Here is an 18,653-nt window from a genome sequence, read left to right on the forward strand (position 1 = left end):
GGCCATTCTTGGCCGCAGAAAAAGCCCGACGTCGCCGCCCGGTGCGGACCTCGGAGGGAGCGCACGCCTGCGCCCCACGCCTCTTCCTCGGCCCTCCCTATCGAACTGCAGCCAGGCATTCCCAAGCCTGACAGCCCCACCCCCGTTGTGTTGCAGAACTGTCCTGTGTGCGCGCAGCCAGAGGAGGATTTACAAAAAAAAAAAAACTCAGAGGGGGGCCGGCATTTGGATGGGAGGAAGGGGTGGCAGCCAAATTCCTTCGTATATGAAAAAAAAAATGGCAGCCTTCGAATCCACACCTGCAAGCAGCACCTCTCTGCTTTCCATAGGAACCAGTTATCGCCATTAGAGGTGCGACACCTGACAATTGCGCAAGCAGAACAGCATGGCTTGCACCGACGTCATAATAGACGCCATGTATGACACCACATGCGCGGCAAAAAACTAACATGTTTTTTCTGGTGCGGTTATTGCCACCTGCTCGGTGGTCTGCACTGCGGAAGCTAAGTTCCGTTCTGCGTCATAGCGCATGTCATAGCGTCATAGCGTCACTTGCAAACACGTCTAGGCTAGTGCGTCTCCACTCTGCAAAAGGCCTCTATTGCAACAATCATACAGCGGATGGATGCTAAGCGTGGTTCCTGCGAAAAGCTAAAAAAAAATTCAAGACTGAACAAACGATGTAACTGTTCCACTGCCGGTTGCTTCGATTCCATGAGAGGGCCTAGAGGGGCGAGCGCGGAAAAAACTCCGCGAATGCGATCGAACTCGGTCGTCGTTGAATTGCTGAAACAGATATCACCGTCCTTTATCAGACACGGCTACGAAGGTAGGCAGAGTCTCGCGCCTTCTGCTCAAAAAGTTTGTTCTGTTCCGCTTGCTTGCAGAACGAACAATCGTCAACTGAGCCGCACCGCAGTTCTACGGTACAACAGACACGTCCTGTTTCTCTCGGGAGGCCGTAGCCGCGCTGCTGGGGAGAAGAAATCCGAAGCGCTCTTCGCACGGGACGTGACCAGTAAAAAGAGTAGCACCGTCAGCCAACCAGTCCAACAGCTCCCCACCGCGTAGAAACATTGGCCAACTTTCAAAGGGACATTCAGCTGTGGCCGCACTACTGGCACGAAAGCCGACACATGTTTTCTTTCGTCACAGCTCCGCCGGCTGTCTGTCAAGCGGACTCGGGGCCCTCGTGAGCCAATGCCACACGCACCCCTGTTCGGCCGCAAGGAGGCTTGTCCAGCAGCCGCGAATCAGACAATGAAAAGTTCCCGCCTCGCCGCCGTCCCACGGTTGGAGAAGGGTGAACGACCCTTTCGGAAAGCACCACCCGAGCTGTTCACCTCGCTACTCCTCGTCGTCGTCAACACTGCGATGACCTCCCCTCGAGACCAAGTGAGGCACAGCATAGCGCCGAAGAAGACTGTTCGAATGTCTTCTTCCGTAGACGCCGATCGGGCCAGGGGAGCCGCAAGCGGCATGAGTGCCGAAAGCCCCGCAATGAACTTGAGGGGTTTTAAAGAGTGCCTGCGTGGGAGAGGCAGTGAGTGCACCGAGGCGACTCGAAAAAGGCGCCAACCGATGTCAGCGCCCAAAAAACAGGAAGAGCGCTCTTTCTCCCTCGGTGGCCCTCAGATGCCGCCACATCCTGTTCGCATGCCACGAGTTATAAATTGCGCAATCATCTTCGTTAAAAAACAAAGCGATGCCGACATTAGTCTGCAGAAGGCCTAGTTGGCGACCCGAGAAGAGGCGACACGTTTTGCATCCACCGCGCTACTCTCTCTCTAATCGCGTTCTCGAACGCCCGGCCACTGATGACAGACTGCAGCACTGTACTCACGCTCCGAGTGCGGCGGCCACTCGTACTCGACGGAGCGGCCCAACGCCGGTGCGGGGCCCCCTGGCAGCAGCAGTAGCAGCAGGAGCGGCGGCGCCGCCGCCACCAGCAGCGCCCCGAGCCGGACACCACCCATGGGCCCGCTGCTACATGAACGGGGCCGGCCGCCAGGCCAACCCCTGTCGCCGCACGATGGCCTCCCTCTCCTCCGCCGCCTCCTTGCGCCTGCACCACACAAACAACAACGGCACGCGTTAGACACACACGCAACAAAAACGCACACACTCGCGCATCATATGCACCATACACACCACTGCAGTCGAGCAACCACTCGCACACGGGCTCGCCACGTGGAAACACTGCGCGGACTACACCCGTTGCGAAATTATCCGCGCGACAGACGGGAAGTATACACCAGTCCGTTCCCACGCAGCAGACACCTTGCGTTAAAGTGGCTAGTATAATTTACCTCGGTTACGCGGGCAGCGTTCCTTTCTCTCTCTCTACAACGGGTTTTGAATCGTTCCCAGTCTCGCACGGACAATGAAACGCCACTTTCGGGATCTCTGCCACGTTCTGTTCTGGGGGCTACTCTGGTCGCCAAGACGGCGGGGTAACAAGACTCCGTGGTTCCCCACTCTCCCGTCCGGATCCCTACGCGTCCGCACCTGGACCGGCACCACGAGGTGTTCCAGCCAGTCAGCGCGCCTCCTCACAAGACCGGTTTCTCCCCACCATCCCCATCCCCTTGTCGCAAACGTCCCCTCGCCTTCCCCCCCAGCACTTCGACTTGGACGGGAGAAAAAGTGGCGTCCTTTCGCTGAAGACCGTCGCCAGAAAGGGACAGCGAAGAGTCATTGTCGTCCTTAACGCAAAACAAGGTCTGCAGGTGTGCGCGACGCTTCACAACAGACCTTCAAAAGGAAAGGAACGCCCCTCAAAGGAGGCCCTCCAGCCAATCAATGATGACCTGCCAGCCACACGCGACGGCAGGTGCGAAGCCATGACAATGAGTCGACGCCACTGGCTGAAGGGCCTCCCTCGAGGGGCATCTGCCGCTCAGTTCTCGAGTTTTAATCGATGCCTATCTGAATGTACCACGAAGCACACGAATTAGAAAGAAATGGGTGAGCGTGTGTATAAACGGTGCAATGTGACGTGCTGTTAGGATTCTGGCGACAGCCCGTCTGATTTAGCTGCGTAGTCGGCCCGGGACACCTGCAGCCGGGGTCCCTGCACGGCGATAGGGATCTTGGTTCCCACGACCTGTCCCCGCTTGGGTTATTGGAATCGAGACGGAGGACTCTGATGGCGCGTTCGCACTTGGACATTCGGCGGCGAGAGCAAGCGAAATCCGCTGCCGCCGAAAAGCTGCATCGTTCACACTTCCCGGCCACTGCATCGCCGCTCATCGTCTGCTCACGGCGTACACAGATGTGGCAAGAGGTTAATCGATGCTGTCTACATACCAAAACCGTATTCACGCTTGCGTACGCTAAATGCAGCTATTTTGTCGGATGTTACGCCATTTATAACATTCTCACATTTTAACCGCCTAGTGGCGCCATCTGGTGGTTAGGAGAGGAACCATTATGGTCAACAAACCGACGCCCTTCTTAAGCCTAAAAGGCGAAGAATCGTCACCCGAAATAAAAATTAAAGCAAATTTATCGCTCAAACGTTTTCTTATGGGCGAGATAAGACAAATCGAAAGAGCGCTAGCGCTTTTACGACCAGTAAACACGCTAAAAAAGGCAGTAACAGCGACGAATTCAGTCCGAAGCGAGGCGTCCTGCATCGAAGGGCGCCGCCATGTTTGTTGCCGCGGGTACTCGCCTTCCTATTGGCTGACGAGATTCGGCGGATTTTTTTCCGGCGGCAGAATTCGGTCCTGGATCGACCGGCCTTTCCGCTGGGTATCCCGGCGGAATCTCTGCCGCGGCAGCGGATTCCGCTCTCTCTCGCCGCCGAATGTCCAAGTGTGAACGTGCCATGACGCCGTTTGTAAACAACATTGTTCCCGGAAGATCAACCCGTGCGCTACGGAGGCAGTTAGCGACCACGAATCCGAGCGGGGGTGGCTCACCCATTCAACTGCGCCGGCTCACCGGCGCCTCGTCCATTTGGACTTCCCGGGAGACGTGTACGGCTTGACAGCTTGAGAAGCCTCGTTCAGGCGCAAAGACAACGCTCTCTCTGAGGTGGCGATGATCCAGCGGCACCCTCTCTCTCCGGCGAGACATGTGACGGGGGCGTGTGCCTATGTGATGTGATGTGTGTGTGTGTGTGTGTGTGTTGTGTGTGTGTGTGTGTGTGTGTGTGTGTGTGTGTGTGTGTGTGTGTGTGTGTGTGTGTGTGTGTGTGTGTGTGTGTGTGTGTGTGTGTGTGTGTGTGTGTGTGTGTGTGTGTGCGCGCGCGTGTGCGTGTGCGCGTGTGTGTACGACAGCACAAGTTTTAGGCCACGCCCAACCTGGCGAAGACCTCCTCGAACCTGGGGAATCCTAGGGACCGGACCCTTTTTAAACCGGACGACGAGTGCCGTGAGAAGGAATCCTCGATCATCCTCAGATCTTCACAGATCCTCCGACCTTCCCCCATCACCCTCCAATGGGTTCCTAAATCTTGTAAATAATGTAAAATAAACCCCCTGTACAGTTGCCTTCATAACCAAGTCCGACAACGTTAATCGTAGAAGGGACCTGCGGCGCTGAAAGAGTCAGCTCACTCAAGGACCCCTCATCGCTAACAGTGCGTAAAGGGTAAAATTTGGCGAGACTCTTGTAAACGTTTGGCGCAATCGAGCTCTACCACCTCTCGATTTTCGCATCGAAAGCTGCCCGGCCGAACGAAGTCACTTTCTTGAAGTTGGGCCATACACCAATAGGCTATGCAGCCAGCTTATTGAGATCAGTCTCTCCGAACATATGCAAAGCAACTCAGTGCATTAAAGCACAGGTAGAGGCGTTGAACGCATTAAACAGAAAACGGTGACGACGGCGGGAAAACATCTTGCAAAAAAAAAACTTTTATTTGCGGACCTATTCACGACAAAGAGACGGTCGAAATTTGTTAAATTTCAGAGCAGCCCTGAGGAATATTTCAAACGATTACAGACTACGTCAAAAACGTACCCGATTAAGCAGGGGAACCCACCGCTATTCCTACGCGGGCGGCAAAAATCTAAAGCTACTCTGACGTCAACACCGCATCGACATAGGTCATATTGGGGCAATAAAAAGAAATAAAAATAAAGCGACCAGCCCGCACCGACCGCCAGTTGGCACAACGGGCAACACCACATCGACTGTCGGCCGGCGCCCAAACCGACACGAACAACGGTCACAACGTCGCCTTCCAATTGCTTGCCATGAACTGAAGAGATCTAAGGACGCTGACGTCATTCTGACCTTCGGTACGAAGGCCGCGACGTCTAGCGGCGCAAATGGCCGCACTGAGTCTCTCTCCAAATGAGGGGGCGACACACCTATGTAAAAATAAAACTCGATCGCAGAGAGACAAGCCGGGCAAGTATACGGTAAACCGTTCGTAGCGGAAGCCAACATCGGGGAGTGAACAACGAAATGACGGTGAATAAAAAAAAAGGAAAATAATCAAACTGTGCACTGTGCCGCCCTTTCAATACAAAGGGGGCTATTTGTTCTCGTTTCGAACATATTGCGCACAATGCGAGCGACAGTGACTTGTGTCGCTTCCTGTCAGGGGCGGCCCTGACAGCAATAAAAAGCAAGCGATAATGGACAACACAGCCTTGAGACTCGACAGAGCAATAAGGCCGCGCGTGCACGCAGTGGGTGAAAGCTGTAATCGAGCCGTACAGCCAAACGGCGCCAGGACAGTGCACAGTCCTAACCGACTCGGTTCCCATGGAAAGCGACTTCTTGGGCACTATACAAAGCGCGACTAACAGTGACGATCCAGACAATGGCGGCGGCAACAACAACAAAGACATAGGAAACGTCCCGGCGCACTCAATAAGGCCGTTCCCACGTTATATAGAAATATCAAAAGGCAGCGGCAACCCAACGTCTTGCCTCAATTCCTCGCTAAAATTAATGATCCTCATGCCCAAGCAGGACACGAGAACGCTCTTCACCCGGCTTCCGGCTGCCTGCCGAGGGGATGCGGCAGAGACCTGCCCCCTCCGCCCCATGCGACACTGGAACACCGCAGCTGGCGCAGATCGGATTCAGCGAGTCAAAACAAGCCTCGTCTGATGGTCGTTCCATAAGAGACCCCTCCAGTAGGCGCATCACCCTACGACCAAAAGCCAACCAGCTTCTCGAACGCTGCGCCTTATTCGTCAACAACTCCCTTCCTCTGCACGCAAGAAAATGACGCTTGTGCCTTTTGCCCAGCCTTTCCGTCCGTAAGACGTGTTTTGTCGCAAGGAACATCTATGCCATGCAGCTGGCCCAAGCAGCGAACTTCACAGTACACAGCCACGTCTAAAGGCCCAGCCAAACCATACACACCCGTTATAGCACGGAGAGTTGAGCTAGTTGGTGCAACATTAATCAAGCAGTTGATGGAGAGCGCTCTCCCGTCTACTCGCTTGTCATGTGTTCGTTGCGCTGTGTTTGAAGAACCACACCCGTTCCTGACACGCATCACGCACGTAATCGGCCAACAATGCGTCTACCCCGCGGTTTCTGATCAAGCTTGCATACCCCGAGCATATGACAACATTTGTAGGCAGCGCCGAACGCGCTGATGCAGACCCCAAGCGCGAACACGACCAGGAACAAGGTTGGCACGGGGACCGCACTCCGGCCAGGGACCGGACCGACCGGGCGACACTCCGCACAGGTACACGTGCACGATGCCTGTCAAAGGATGCTATTCCTGAACCAATATGCACTGCGTACCTTGATCCTTTCGCTCAACCCGCCCCCTCCCCCACTACCTGCCCGCTTTCATCTTAACGCTATGCGTAACAAGTAGCCATAGTTTGTGTTCACAAAAAAAATTGACAAATCCTCCTGGAATGGCACAAACTGCATTTCCCAACACGTTTATGAAAGAAAAGTGACCAGCTTCATGGTAAACATGCAGAAAGCGCGCCGAAACACCACTCACTGCAAAAGTTAACCTTACCGGCAAAATCACCTCAAAATAAACATGGCCGTATTGCTACATCAAAACATGACTGAATTGTGTGTTGCTGAACATGTGGACCCAGTTTTAACTATCTTACAGACGTTCACAAATTAGGCTAACTGTCAATTTTTTGTTAAAGTAGTTATTATAAACCAATTTGTTCTTTTTTTACATTTCCAAGACGTTGGGGATAGCACAATCGAAACGCAGGAAGTTAAAACTTTTTGCCCGACCCGCTAATTGCCTGGCCATTGCACGGCTGATGTAAATGCCGGATTTCCGTGCTGAGCTACAACGACTGCGTACTCGATTATGCTAATACGAGCGTCTACATGCAAGCCGAACGATCTGCTTAACAGTCCGAGAGTGATGGAAGGCTTTCGAGGAACGAGCTGCGCGAATATCGCAGTCAATACACATGCCCTGCACACGCATTGCACACCTTCACACAGCGTGTTAATAGCCGCGAACAAGAATGTAAGCACGGGAAAGCTTAGATGCCGAAAACACTTTGACCTCTACAGCATGCATACAGCAAACACACACAGAGAACGCTTAAGCATATACTATACAATGTTATGTGCGCGCTATCGCAACAACCCCTCCAGGTGATAAGTGCACAAGCGCCGAGTGCAGATGCGGTGTAATGGTAATGGCAGCCACTAACAGCGCATGCGCTGTTAATGGCCGGGCGCACTTGGCACCTATAGTGGATGCTCACCCGGCAGTTAGTAGCTGGGTACTTGACCTGCACCTGGCGATCTGCGCATGCGCTGTTGGCGACTGGCGGTATATACGGTAGAGTTTAAGGCAACATGCGCTTAAAAACTCCCTAGTGTCATGCGGACAAGGAACCGCCCACGGACCAAAGCGCGACCTTTTCGCGCCTCCCGTGTCGTCAAAGGGCGGGGGGGGGGGGGGGGGGGGGGATAGTCCGCGCTATTAAACACGCCAGCCACATGCACAAACTGCGCGCCACCCAGCACGAGCTCGCGTCGCACACCGATTCTGTTTACGCGCACTGGCGCCTCGGCCTTATCTATATGCACCGACACGTCAGTCGGGACAAACAGCGTTTCATTCGGACGAGAAAGCTAAGGACGGGAAAAGGAAGAAACAAGGCGATACCAGGCGGCACCGTGGTGCCGTCCGCGCCGCTCGTGACAGAGCAAAACACGATCCTGAGCACCGGAGTGGGGTCAAGCCCTCTTTCCGGTCCGTTTTCCACAATCCCCCGCACACAGACTGAGAGAAGCAGTGAGAGATAAGACTTGCAGCGCAGACGGGGTAGTGTCCACACATGCACACACACACACACATATGCACAGACACACAGACTGCGCGCCCTTCAACCCTTATCACGCCCCGGGCGGCGGCAGCTTTGCAGAACGACAGGGAAAGTGACCGTCTACGTTGTTTTCACGCGCCAGTCGCAGGGATGCCGAGCAGAGCGAAGAATCGGCTGACCTTCGCGCCTCGCTTATCGCCGGAACCCGCGCACTGTTTGCTCCATCCTTTCGCTGTAAACAGGGAAGCGGGACGGATGACGCGAGCTGTTTTGAAGCCCAGTTCCGGCGGGAGACGGGAAACCTGCGCCGAAGCGAACCGTTTCACCGGAGGCGATGCCAACAGAGCAGTGACGCGCAACAAGATGCGCACGAGCCACAGAACCAACACACGTTGATCGACCGAAATGATGGGTGGCTTCCAGGTCAAGAAAACAAATTATCTGACAACTGAAATATCCGAAACATTCATATCGGTACCGTAGAGAGTTAAATGCACCCTGTAACCTATACCTCGCCTGACAAGGATCATCCGCCGAACTCCATTAAAAAGCGTTTTAAGAGAATCCTATTGACCCCTTGACGGTCGCTGCCGTACATGTACGGCGCCGCGAGCGCGTACCACATGGTCACTGGCGTACATGTACGGCGAAAATCGTGTGCTCGAGCGTCTGCTAGCAGGCGCTTACGGGGAGGTTCATCCTTTCATTCCGAAGCACTGATAAAATGCAAAATGAACCACGGGGATAGGTTTTCTGAGAAAAAAAATGCGAATTAAATGCACTCACTTCGGTTTTCTCTTCGGTTCCGGTGTTTGGATCCACTGTTCAGGGATGGAAGTTCGGTTAGCGATAATGTGTAAGTTTGGTTTTATGGTAAAGCGACTCAGGATATGAGGGACGCGTAGTGGAGGGCTCTGGATAATCGGTACCAACTGCGGTTCTTCAACGTGCACTGACACCGTACAGCACACGAGCCTCTAGCATTAGCCTTCATCGAAATGCAACTGCAGCACGGGATTGAACCTGCGTGCTTCGAGTTAGAAGCCTAGCGCCACAACCACTGAGCCATCACGGCGGCTAATGCCCATATATGCGTCACAGGTCATTCCCTACTTCACATTCATAGATCCCTGGGTGTCCTCACACCGGTCCTGGCACAGTGGTGCAGCGTCTAAGCGATGAGCCAAAGCCTTGCGATGGCAGGTGCTGCCATCGGTGAGGGTTGCGAGACCCAAGACTGCTCTTCCCAGGCAATCTCTCACGGTCTAACAGCCACCTGCCACGGTGGGCAGTTTGCACGGTCGACAGCCTGACACAAAGCTGGCTTCAAACAAACAACGGCTAAATTCGGGCAACGGCCGCTATACGCGCTGGCACACTGAAAAAACGACCGTGAAAGGGGGCCAACATTCGGCCCAAAATTGACACGCCTACAATGGCGCCGGAAAGGCGAAAGGGAAAAGAACAGCGGAGATTAGTAAGAAACGCATGAGCGTCACACGTGCGCAACAGGATTCGCGCTTCCTTCGATCACCTGCCCAACGCGACAGTGTTGCCATCCTGAGCTACAGCTGCATCACCTCGTCGTCACGTGCCATTACGTTTCATTCAATCTTTATCCCTCTATCTTAACCCCATTTTTAGATACCCGTGCCAACAGTTCGCGAGAGGCCCACGTGATCCGTCGGCAACGCCTTCCTATCTCGGCGAAATAAACCACCTCATGATGCAGCTGCGACGCTCTCTCCCTGCTCGATTCATCTCGCGCGAAGCCCCGCAGTTTGCGACACAATGGAGAGGGTTGCGGCGGGATGGAACGACGAGGCTGACAGTTGGTACGGTACATTGTTGTACAGTGTTGAAGTCGACGAAAGCAGCAAGGACAATGCGCGACTCATGGAGAGAGCTGTAGCAGCTCGACTGCCTACAAAGTAGGGTGTTGCAATATTTTTCCTTCTTTTTGAAAGCGATATTTTTCTCTGGATAACGGACGTTACGGCCGGTTGCAAATTAGGCAGCGCGAAAACAGAGAAACAAAACAGAGAACTTCAGAATAACGGCCTGGGGAGGGGGGGGGGGGGGGGGCGAGTTGGTGCATGATGAAATTCAATTCCGGATGCGTTTCGATTGAAATTAATAGCAAAAACATTTGTGCTTTGAGACCCTGGTGCAGGATAAAGAACCCCAGCCAGTCAAAATTAATACGATTCAAGAAGAGGGCTGTTACATTCGGGCACCCACCCGTCTGTGCTGGCAGCGTGGTCAGCAAGGCTCACCTGCTGGAAACCAGCACAAAGCTTCTCCGGTATGGTTCCGAGCCACGCGATACAAATCGCTCCCACGTTCGAGACCCGAGTACCGAGAGCGTCGCCCAGGTGGATTCCGGGAACCAAGCAAGAGGAGCGAGGGCCCGCGGAACGCCGCCAGCCGGTATTAGGATTGGCGCCAGCATGTCTCGAGGATTGCCACCAAGACAATCTCTCGCCAGGTGTCTGCGGGGTGCATTTACCGCGCTCGACCGGTCGTTGCTGCGTGGGACAAGCGGGGCGCAGGGTTCTGCGAAAATCCCTTTAAGGAGTCGCTGTCGCCGACCGCGAAGTGGTTCCGGCTGTCTTCCGATTTTCCCCGACCGGCGGAGAGCGGGCCGAACACCTGACGTCTCCTGCCAGTCCGGCGGGGTCCTGACCGCATACCCCTCTCCCTCGGGCTCAACTTATGCCAAGGGCGTGTCCATGTGTGCGGAGGTGTCTGTGTGATAGTGAAAGTTTTGTCCACACCCACCACGGCAAGGGCGTCCCGTACCTGGGGAATCTAGGGAAGACGCAGTGTATAAAACTGGACTGCAGATGCAGTTGAGGCAGCTCCCTTCTGAACGTGAAAGCTTGTAAATATGTAAAATAAACCTAGTCTTCTTTCTCCACTAACGAACCCTTCATTCAGCGGCACTCCTGTCCGGGACGGAGCGGGTGTCATCCTGACCGAGGTTGTGTCGAGTCCGGCTGATTTGTGCGTGTTGATGGAAACCACTGAAGAGCGCGAACCGACAGGACGGAACACAGCGCATGTGTTTGCGTTCCCTTCCGTCCTGTTTGTTTAGCGCTGTTCAGTCGTTTCCATTAATACGACGGCCCCCAACTGCGCAGTACTTCACAGCTCAAATCTGGCCTCGAACGAACCTAAAAATCAGTCAGTATATTTTTAGCTAGTTAATTGGTTAGAGGTTTTATGGCGCAAGGGGGACATAGGCCAAACTGCGCCAAAACGATTTTTCATTTCATTTGGCAGATTAGATGAAATGGAAAGATGCGAAATGCTGCGTATTGCCCAGTGTAGAGGTCTGGAATGAAAAATACAGCGTGGAAACATAACCAACTATAACTGAAGTATAAAGAGCGGGGGTGCTGTAGAATAAAAGTACACTATTTTACAAAAGCTGATAGCAAAGAGGGCGAGCAGTTCCCTCGCACCGAGCCAGGCCACGGCGCTCTCTTGTCTGTGCCAGGGTACCCTTACAGAAAGCTACCCCGACAAAAAAAAAACAAGCAAAGAAGAACACCCTACATTCTATTCCAGACCCCGGTGCTATTTAAATAGTCCAAAACTTCGTCGTGGATCTCTGCGGTCGATAAAGACTCGCGCCATCTTTAGACGCACCACGTCGGCTCGAGAGCGTCGCGTGTTAACGAAGAGAAAACAAGCAGCTGCGAGATAAGCGCTATCCAGGCAAACAAACAGCCTACTTCGCTTCCGGCGCACGGGCTCATACTGCGAACGAAAGGAAGCGTGAAAAAAAAAAAAGCTTCACGCGTTCCGAAATGCTTCGGTAATTTCCGCTCGCACTTGACCGATACGTGTGTTGTGTTCAGGAAGACACTCAGACGCCTTGAGGATCACGGCTCGAATACAAAGAAAAAGTAATGTGAAAAAACATGCCAGAAAAACCCCATGCAATGAAAAAAAAAAACGAACGTTTACCCCTGTGCTAACGCAAAAAAATTCAGCGACTGTTGCGGTGGTGCGCAAATGCTGATGCCAGTCGAGAGCGTTTGGAGACTCTGGACAGGGGCGTACGGTATGAAATTAGACATTTTGGAAACGAAATAGGGGGGGGGGGGGGAATTAACAAGGGGGAAATCATAGGCTAGGTGGCGGACGCTGCAGACCGATCCAAAGGGTAAAGCCATTATCATCCATCCGTGTAGAGTAGGAGCGCGTGAGCCATGCGTCAAGCAGGGTGTCGCTCAGTTATCAGTGGGATCGTGGCGTTGAGTGTGTTGGAGGCAGCTGAGTGCAGTAGACAGACAAAGGCTGCATGAGTGGGTATTAGAGGCATCGGGTTAGTTGGGTTGGGCGTCGGGGTTTTCACGGTGCATAAGCGGGTGTTTCGCCCCTGGCTGACCTTGCAGTTTAATGGGGAGGGGGGGGGGGGGGGGGACGCCCACACTCTCCGCCCTTTTTTACCTGCCTACACAATACAACACCCTCCAGCCACTATCCTCGTCAATGAATGTTTACTCACTCTCACTCAGTCACAACTCTCCGCCTGTGAAGCAACGAACGTGCAGTGCTGGACTCCAGATTAATAATTTACACCCCCCGGGATTCTCCCAAATCTCACCGAACATTTTTTACGCAATGCAGCTGCGCCGTGGCCGCGACATCCCACAAACACTCGCACGGCGGCCCAACGCGACAACGTCTGAGGGGGGTTCCGTTGCCCACTTGGCACGAAGGCCAATTAGGCGCAGAGGAGTGGTCGGGCGTGAGCGCCCGAACTGCATGCTCCAAGGCTGCGTCGGGCCCCTTCGGCGCGACACAACAAAAACAGGGGCGAGGGTGTCGCCCACTTCGAGAGATAAAAATCGCTGGACGCGAAACATGGAGGAATGGCTACGAGCCCACGTGGCCCTCGGGCGGCGGCAAGGCGCCGCCATCTTGCGCGGCACGTTAACCGAAACTACGGCGCCCAGAATGCGAAACGGAAAGGCGTGCTGACCCGCCGCGGTGGCTCAGTGGTTAGGGCGCTCGACTACTGAGCCGGAGTTCCCGGGTTCGAACCCGACCGCGGCGGCTGCGTTTTTTATGGAGGAAAAACGCTAAGGCGCCCGTGTGCTGTGCGATGTCAGTGCACGTTAAATATCCCCAGGTGGTCCAAATTATTCCTGAGCCCTCCACTACGGCACCTCTTTCTTCATTTCACTCCCTCCTTTATCCCTTCCCTTACGGCGCTGTTCAGGTGTCCGCCGGTATGTGAGACAGATACTGCGCCATTTCCTTTCCCCAAAAAAACAAGTATTATTAAAGGCGTGCTGCCACATGTGCGATCGTGGAGTCCAGGCAGATATGCCATTCGCCCAAATGCCAGGATTCACGCGCTCCTCGCCCGAACTGCGCCGCTTGGTGCGATTTTTTTTTCCCCTGGTCGAAACAGTGTCGTCGACACAAGCACGCCCGCTACAGGGAGACAAAGGAGCAATGACACGACCACATCTGCGCCTCCTGTTGGCCTCCTCCTTCCTCTCCGAGATGCCGCGCTCCGTCCCGGTGAGAAATAAGATCCACGGAAGGCCTTCGATGGCTCCATCGAGGAAGAGGTCATCGAGGCATGCATACAACTTGCAAAAGTAGCTACAAAGGCGTAGTAGTTCAGAGTTAAAGCTTACGCACTGTTACGTTTGCAGAAGCCAACAGGCCAAGAATGAATAAGCCACGAGAAGCTTCAAAGGGCCGTCGACGGGGTGGCGGCGCCACGAATGCAGGTGGCGGCGTCTACAAGAACCCCCCCTGCTGTTTACGGGGTGAAACGGCCATCCGCTGCCTGAGGGCGGCTTTTGGGGAGCCTGGTTGTCGTTTGCTCTCAACGCCGGACCCACCCGGGACATAACGACGTCCTTCTCCCGGAAGGGACGGCGGGGGAGCCGGCAAGCGGCGCGGGGCTGCAAATGAGCCGTGGCAAACGCGGCCGTGTTTTGACTAAGCCAACGACGCCGGAGTATTCGTGCTTCGAAAACGGACTTCGGCTTAAGTGCTTCTACGTGGAACAATCTGCCAGTGCCGCGTTCCCACGCAGCGCTGTAAAGTGCAGGTGACTGACCATCGACGCTGATTGGGGCCCCTTCGGGCTATTCATCACTGCGGCAGGGACAGCACGGACCGTGACTTGCCAGAAGAGGCGAGAGTGTGTTGTTGGGGACGTCCTGGAAGGCGGACCCTAAAGACTGGACGCGTGATCTACATCACAGTGATTCGACGCATTTTCAAAGAACTAAATTCCCCAACTAGGGACCTGGGGACCCTATTTAAGCAGCGATCTGACGTGCGATCAGCCAGCTCCCGATTCACTCTTTCGAACTATGTAAAAATGTAAATAAACCCTTTCCAGTCTCCTCTCCACCTCGAAGCCCATCTCGTCTCTTCGTCACCCCCACAACAGCAGTCTCCCGATCCGGAACCCGTGGACACCGACCTTGGCGAGAGACGGCACAGGCGAACCGGGGGCCCACACCTAACAACTGGTGGCAGCGGAGGGATAGATAGAAGCGCCATTCCCCACCACCGGTGGCCTGCTATGGGGTTGGAGCCCCACACATAACAGCACCCACAACTTCGAAGCAATCTCTTGCTAGAGTGACTATAGTGACGGAAAGCGGTTACCGACACGCCACCTCGCGCATTTTTTTATTTTTTTTTACAGACTCCAAACTGATTCAAACCAGTGGCGCGCACGGCTATGGGCTCCGTGCGCTGGTATGGTGGCGCCAGCAGCGACCACATCGCCAGCGCCGCCTCGTGGCACTCGTCGCGTTAACCGGACGCTCAGTCACTGCCGGTCTCTCGAGGGGAGAGCGCGCGCCCACCTCCATGGTGTCCCTGCGCCTTCTTCCATGCCCGATGCGTTCGCGTCGGCCTGGCCGCATTGCAGACGCGCACTGACCGCGATGCCGTTCTAAGTTAACGCCTGCTTCTCTGCTGATTTCAACGCATTGAAAGCCTTGCCGCCACCGCTCCTACGCTTAGTTTCAATTGCTTTCAGGTTGCCTGATCACCGATTCCGAGCAACCATGATTGTGTTGCAGTACCGACGGCACTGCCATATTCGGCAGCGCAGTTGAGCTTATTGAGATTAATTAAGTACCTTTACAATTTGAGAAACAAGTCTATGATCGCCTCAGATAATGAAATCAGCTATGCAATTTACATCCACTGTGACATCCACTGTGTGAATGGTCGGCTAGAATTGCGAAGAGCGTAATCTTGCTACGCATATCAGATGATAGTGCTCTGCATCCTGCAGGATTGACCCTGCTTTAGTTTATGCATTCCCTTCAGAGAAGAATAGCTCTAAGCATACAAAAAAACGATGGGTTTCTTGCTAAGTATCTTCCACAGTGAGAGGACTTTCATTTAAGGAATTTCATGAAGGCACCAATTACATGAATTGTTTTGGTCGTATTTTTCTTTTGGTAAATACTTAACTCGAGAAAGGCCGCCGCGGTGGCTCAGTGGTTATGGTGCCCAGTTGCTGACCCAAATGACTCGGGTTCGATCCTGGTTGCGGCGGTCGCATTTCGATGAAGGCAAAATTCTAGAGGCCCGCGTACTGCGCGATGTCAGTGCACGTTAAAGAACCCCAAGTGGTTGATATTATCTAAAACCTCCTACTATGGAGCCCCTTATAGTCTGAGTTGCAGTGGGACGATAAAACCCCATCAAATCAAAAGATTAATTCCAGAAATTAAGGGTGTAGCGATGTTGTGAAATCCAAAGAAAATATATAGAGAAATTTGAGCTACTCTTTATTTTTCTTTTTATTCGTCCAGAACGGGATTTGAGATCTCAGAATTGCAACAAATAAAGATACAAAAATTTTAAACCACCGTAGGAAATAAAATGATGCAAATATACACAAAAGCTTAGGTGAAACATTGTTAAAAACGACATAAGCACTCTCAGAAGTACGACATCGCTCCCACAGTATACACACACGCACGAAAAAAAGGACTAGTAACAAATTGACACGCTGAACCACATATGAGCATAATAAACGAAGACATAAACTTCAGATGCTAGCTCCAAGAACTTCACCGTAGACCATTTCGTGTGACTGACTGAGCGCATTCCTTCCCTCTACATAGAGACATAAAGCAACTTCTACCAATGATGGCACGTTCAAAACACCCCAGTCAGTGTAAACCCTTTCCCATTCACAGTCATGAATTTAATTCCACAGTGCACTCATATCCAGCAGACTCTGAGCATGAGCGAGCATGCACGATGTCCAGGGAAAGCGTTAAAATATACCCGGTACCTTGACTGGAGTATTTTTATAGATGTTATGACATTCATTAAACACAGCAGTAGGTAGAGCACCCATAATTATCCAAGTTTGTTTTCGCCTTCGGACGAAACACCTCACCGCTCGCCTCGCTCACTGCAAACTGAACCAGAGAGCTGCGTTGGCTGCGTCCGCCTTTCGCCACCGCTGTTAACCAGGTGGCGCCACTCGCGCGCGCCAAACTGCAGCGCACGGAGCCCATAAAGGGCGGCTTTCCTTTGTACCCAGGCCTCTTAACTTTGCGAAGCAGCCCCGCAACATGTACCTAAACGCGCAAGCTCTCTACCACCCCTTATTCAAGATTAAACGTCGCCTCTGGTAATGCGAACACCTGCAGCCTCTTAAGCTCTCCTGGGCGCCGAACACCCGTGCTGTCCCAAACGGGGCTTCATACTGCCGGGTACTACTTTCTTCCCGGTACACTGCCACACAACAAACCCGCGCCATCGAAGTTACGAAACGTCAAGTCAGTAGCGGAAGTAAAAAGAAAAGGCGCCGCGCGGAATGCGGACGCTCCGGCGGCCCCTCCTCATCCTCCGGTGGGCGAATTCCTCCCGAGAGCGCATCCGAGGAGGAACCGGCCAGGTCCACCCGTATACGTGACGCCGATCACGGCGCTCGTTTCGGGAGACCTGCGGTTGCTCCGTGCTTTTCCTGGCAAAGACCTCTGCCCAGCCTCCTCGCACTACGTAGTCAGCAGTGATCGCACATTCGGCCTTCGAACGCAGCATCGAGCTGAGGGGCCAGGGTAAGTCCGGGCTGTGCCGCGCCACCGGAGGACGGCTCTTAATTAAACTGGCACGTTCCCGCGGAAGACCGCTCACGACACATAAACAATAAATATAATTTGTTTTTGGGGAAAGGAAATGGCGCAGTATCTGTCTCATATATCGTCGGACACCCGAACCGCGCCGTTAGGGAAGGGATAAAGGAGGGAGTGAAAGAAGAAAGGAAGAGGAGGTGCCGTAGTGGAGGGCTCCGGAATAATTTCGACCACCTAGGGACCTTTAACGTGCACTGACATCGCACAGCACACGGGCGCCTTAGCGAGCGTTTTGCCTCCATAAAAACGCAGCCGCCGCGGTCGGGTTCGAACCCGGGAACTCCGGATCAGTAGCCGAGCGCCCTAACGTTACGCTGAGCCCACAGCGCCGACGATTTCCAGTCGACAGAAACACCACCTGCGCTCAATGAGCGTGGCTTTACGAGTTGCATAAGCACTCGCACGGTGCCCCGATGCCAGCGTGGAAAGTCAAGGCGCTCTAGCAGCATCATGCGATCCGAAAACAGCTTAACAAGTACGACTGAAGTTGGCGCCCACTATCGTCAGTGTGTGATGTATGCTCCTACCAGCATATATCTGGTGAAATAAAACGGTTCCACCGATTTACCTTTCATTTTTTTTAATTGCTGTATTCGCGACAGCGTGCCATAAACGCACGTCGTCGCTGCAGACGCGCACCGCCGAGGGAGCTCGCACACGCGCATATCGAGGAACGCGGCCTCAAAAAAATAAAAATGAAGAATGCGGGGGAACAGGGCGAGGAGCACAGGTGCATGTCGTCAAGCGCCACCTCGCTGTGGCTTGCCCACCACCACCCGACTGAAAGACAGAGAACCCGCCGGAGGGTTCTCTGCGGTTCGCAGAGCCGTGGCTGAGAACAGCGCTTTCACGGTGCCCAAGGCACGAGCTTCCGCGCTCCGCAGAGAAGCCGCCACACGTGGCCTGCGTGACGTGTGCTTGCCCCAAACATGTCAGCCAAGTGTGGTGGGGGTGGTTGCTTGGCTGCGGAGTGGAAGAATCGACACGGCAGAGGAGACTCCCTACCGCACGCACGAAACAAATTTATGGGAGAGTGTGGACGCGCACGTGCCTACAACGAGCAACGACCGATCGAGCCGCACTAATTAAGCCACTGGAACGGTTTTCGCAGGCCGGTTCAGCAAGCAACACTTTGCATTATTACTAAAATGCCCCTCGTTTACGCATATCGCGACAGCCCCAGGATGGCGGTAACGGTGCGTGGTGAGAATTGTCGTCTCAGAAGTCGTCGAATGGCCCCGCCTGCAGT

The 18,653-nt window shown here is 53.8% G+C and overlaps 1 protein-coding gene across 1 annotated transcript in view; it reads right to left on the minus strand.

Moving 5' to 3' along the window:
* InR (Insulin-like receptor) overlaps positions 1–18,653 on the minus strand; it is a 214,213-nt gene that overhangs the window by 152,174 nt on the left and 43,386 nt on the right. Inside the window, exon 2 of the mRNA XM_077659858.1 lies at positions 1,844–2,065. Within this exon, the coding sequence (XP_077515984.1) occupies positions 1,844–1,976 (133 nt within the window). The 5' untranslated portion in view covers positions 1,977–2,065. The remainder of the gene's footprint in view (positions 1–1,843; positions 2,066–18,653) is intronic.

The sequence above is a fragment of the Amblyomma americanum genome, chromosome 3, assembly GCF_052857255.1.
Source record: "Amblyomma americanum isolate KBUSLIRL-KWMA chromosome 3, ASM5285725v1, whole genome shotgun sequence".
NCBI classification, from domain to species: Eukaryota; Metazoa; Arthropoda; class Arachnida; order Ixodida; family Ixodidae; genus Amblyomma; species Amblyomma americanum.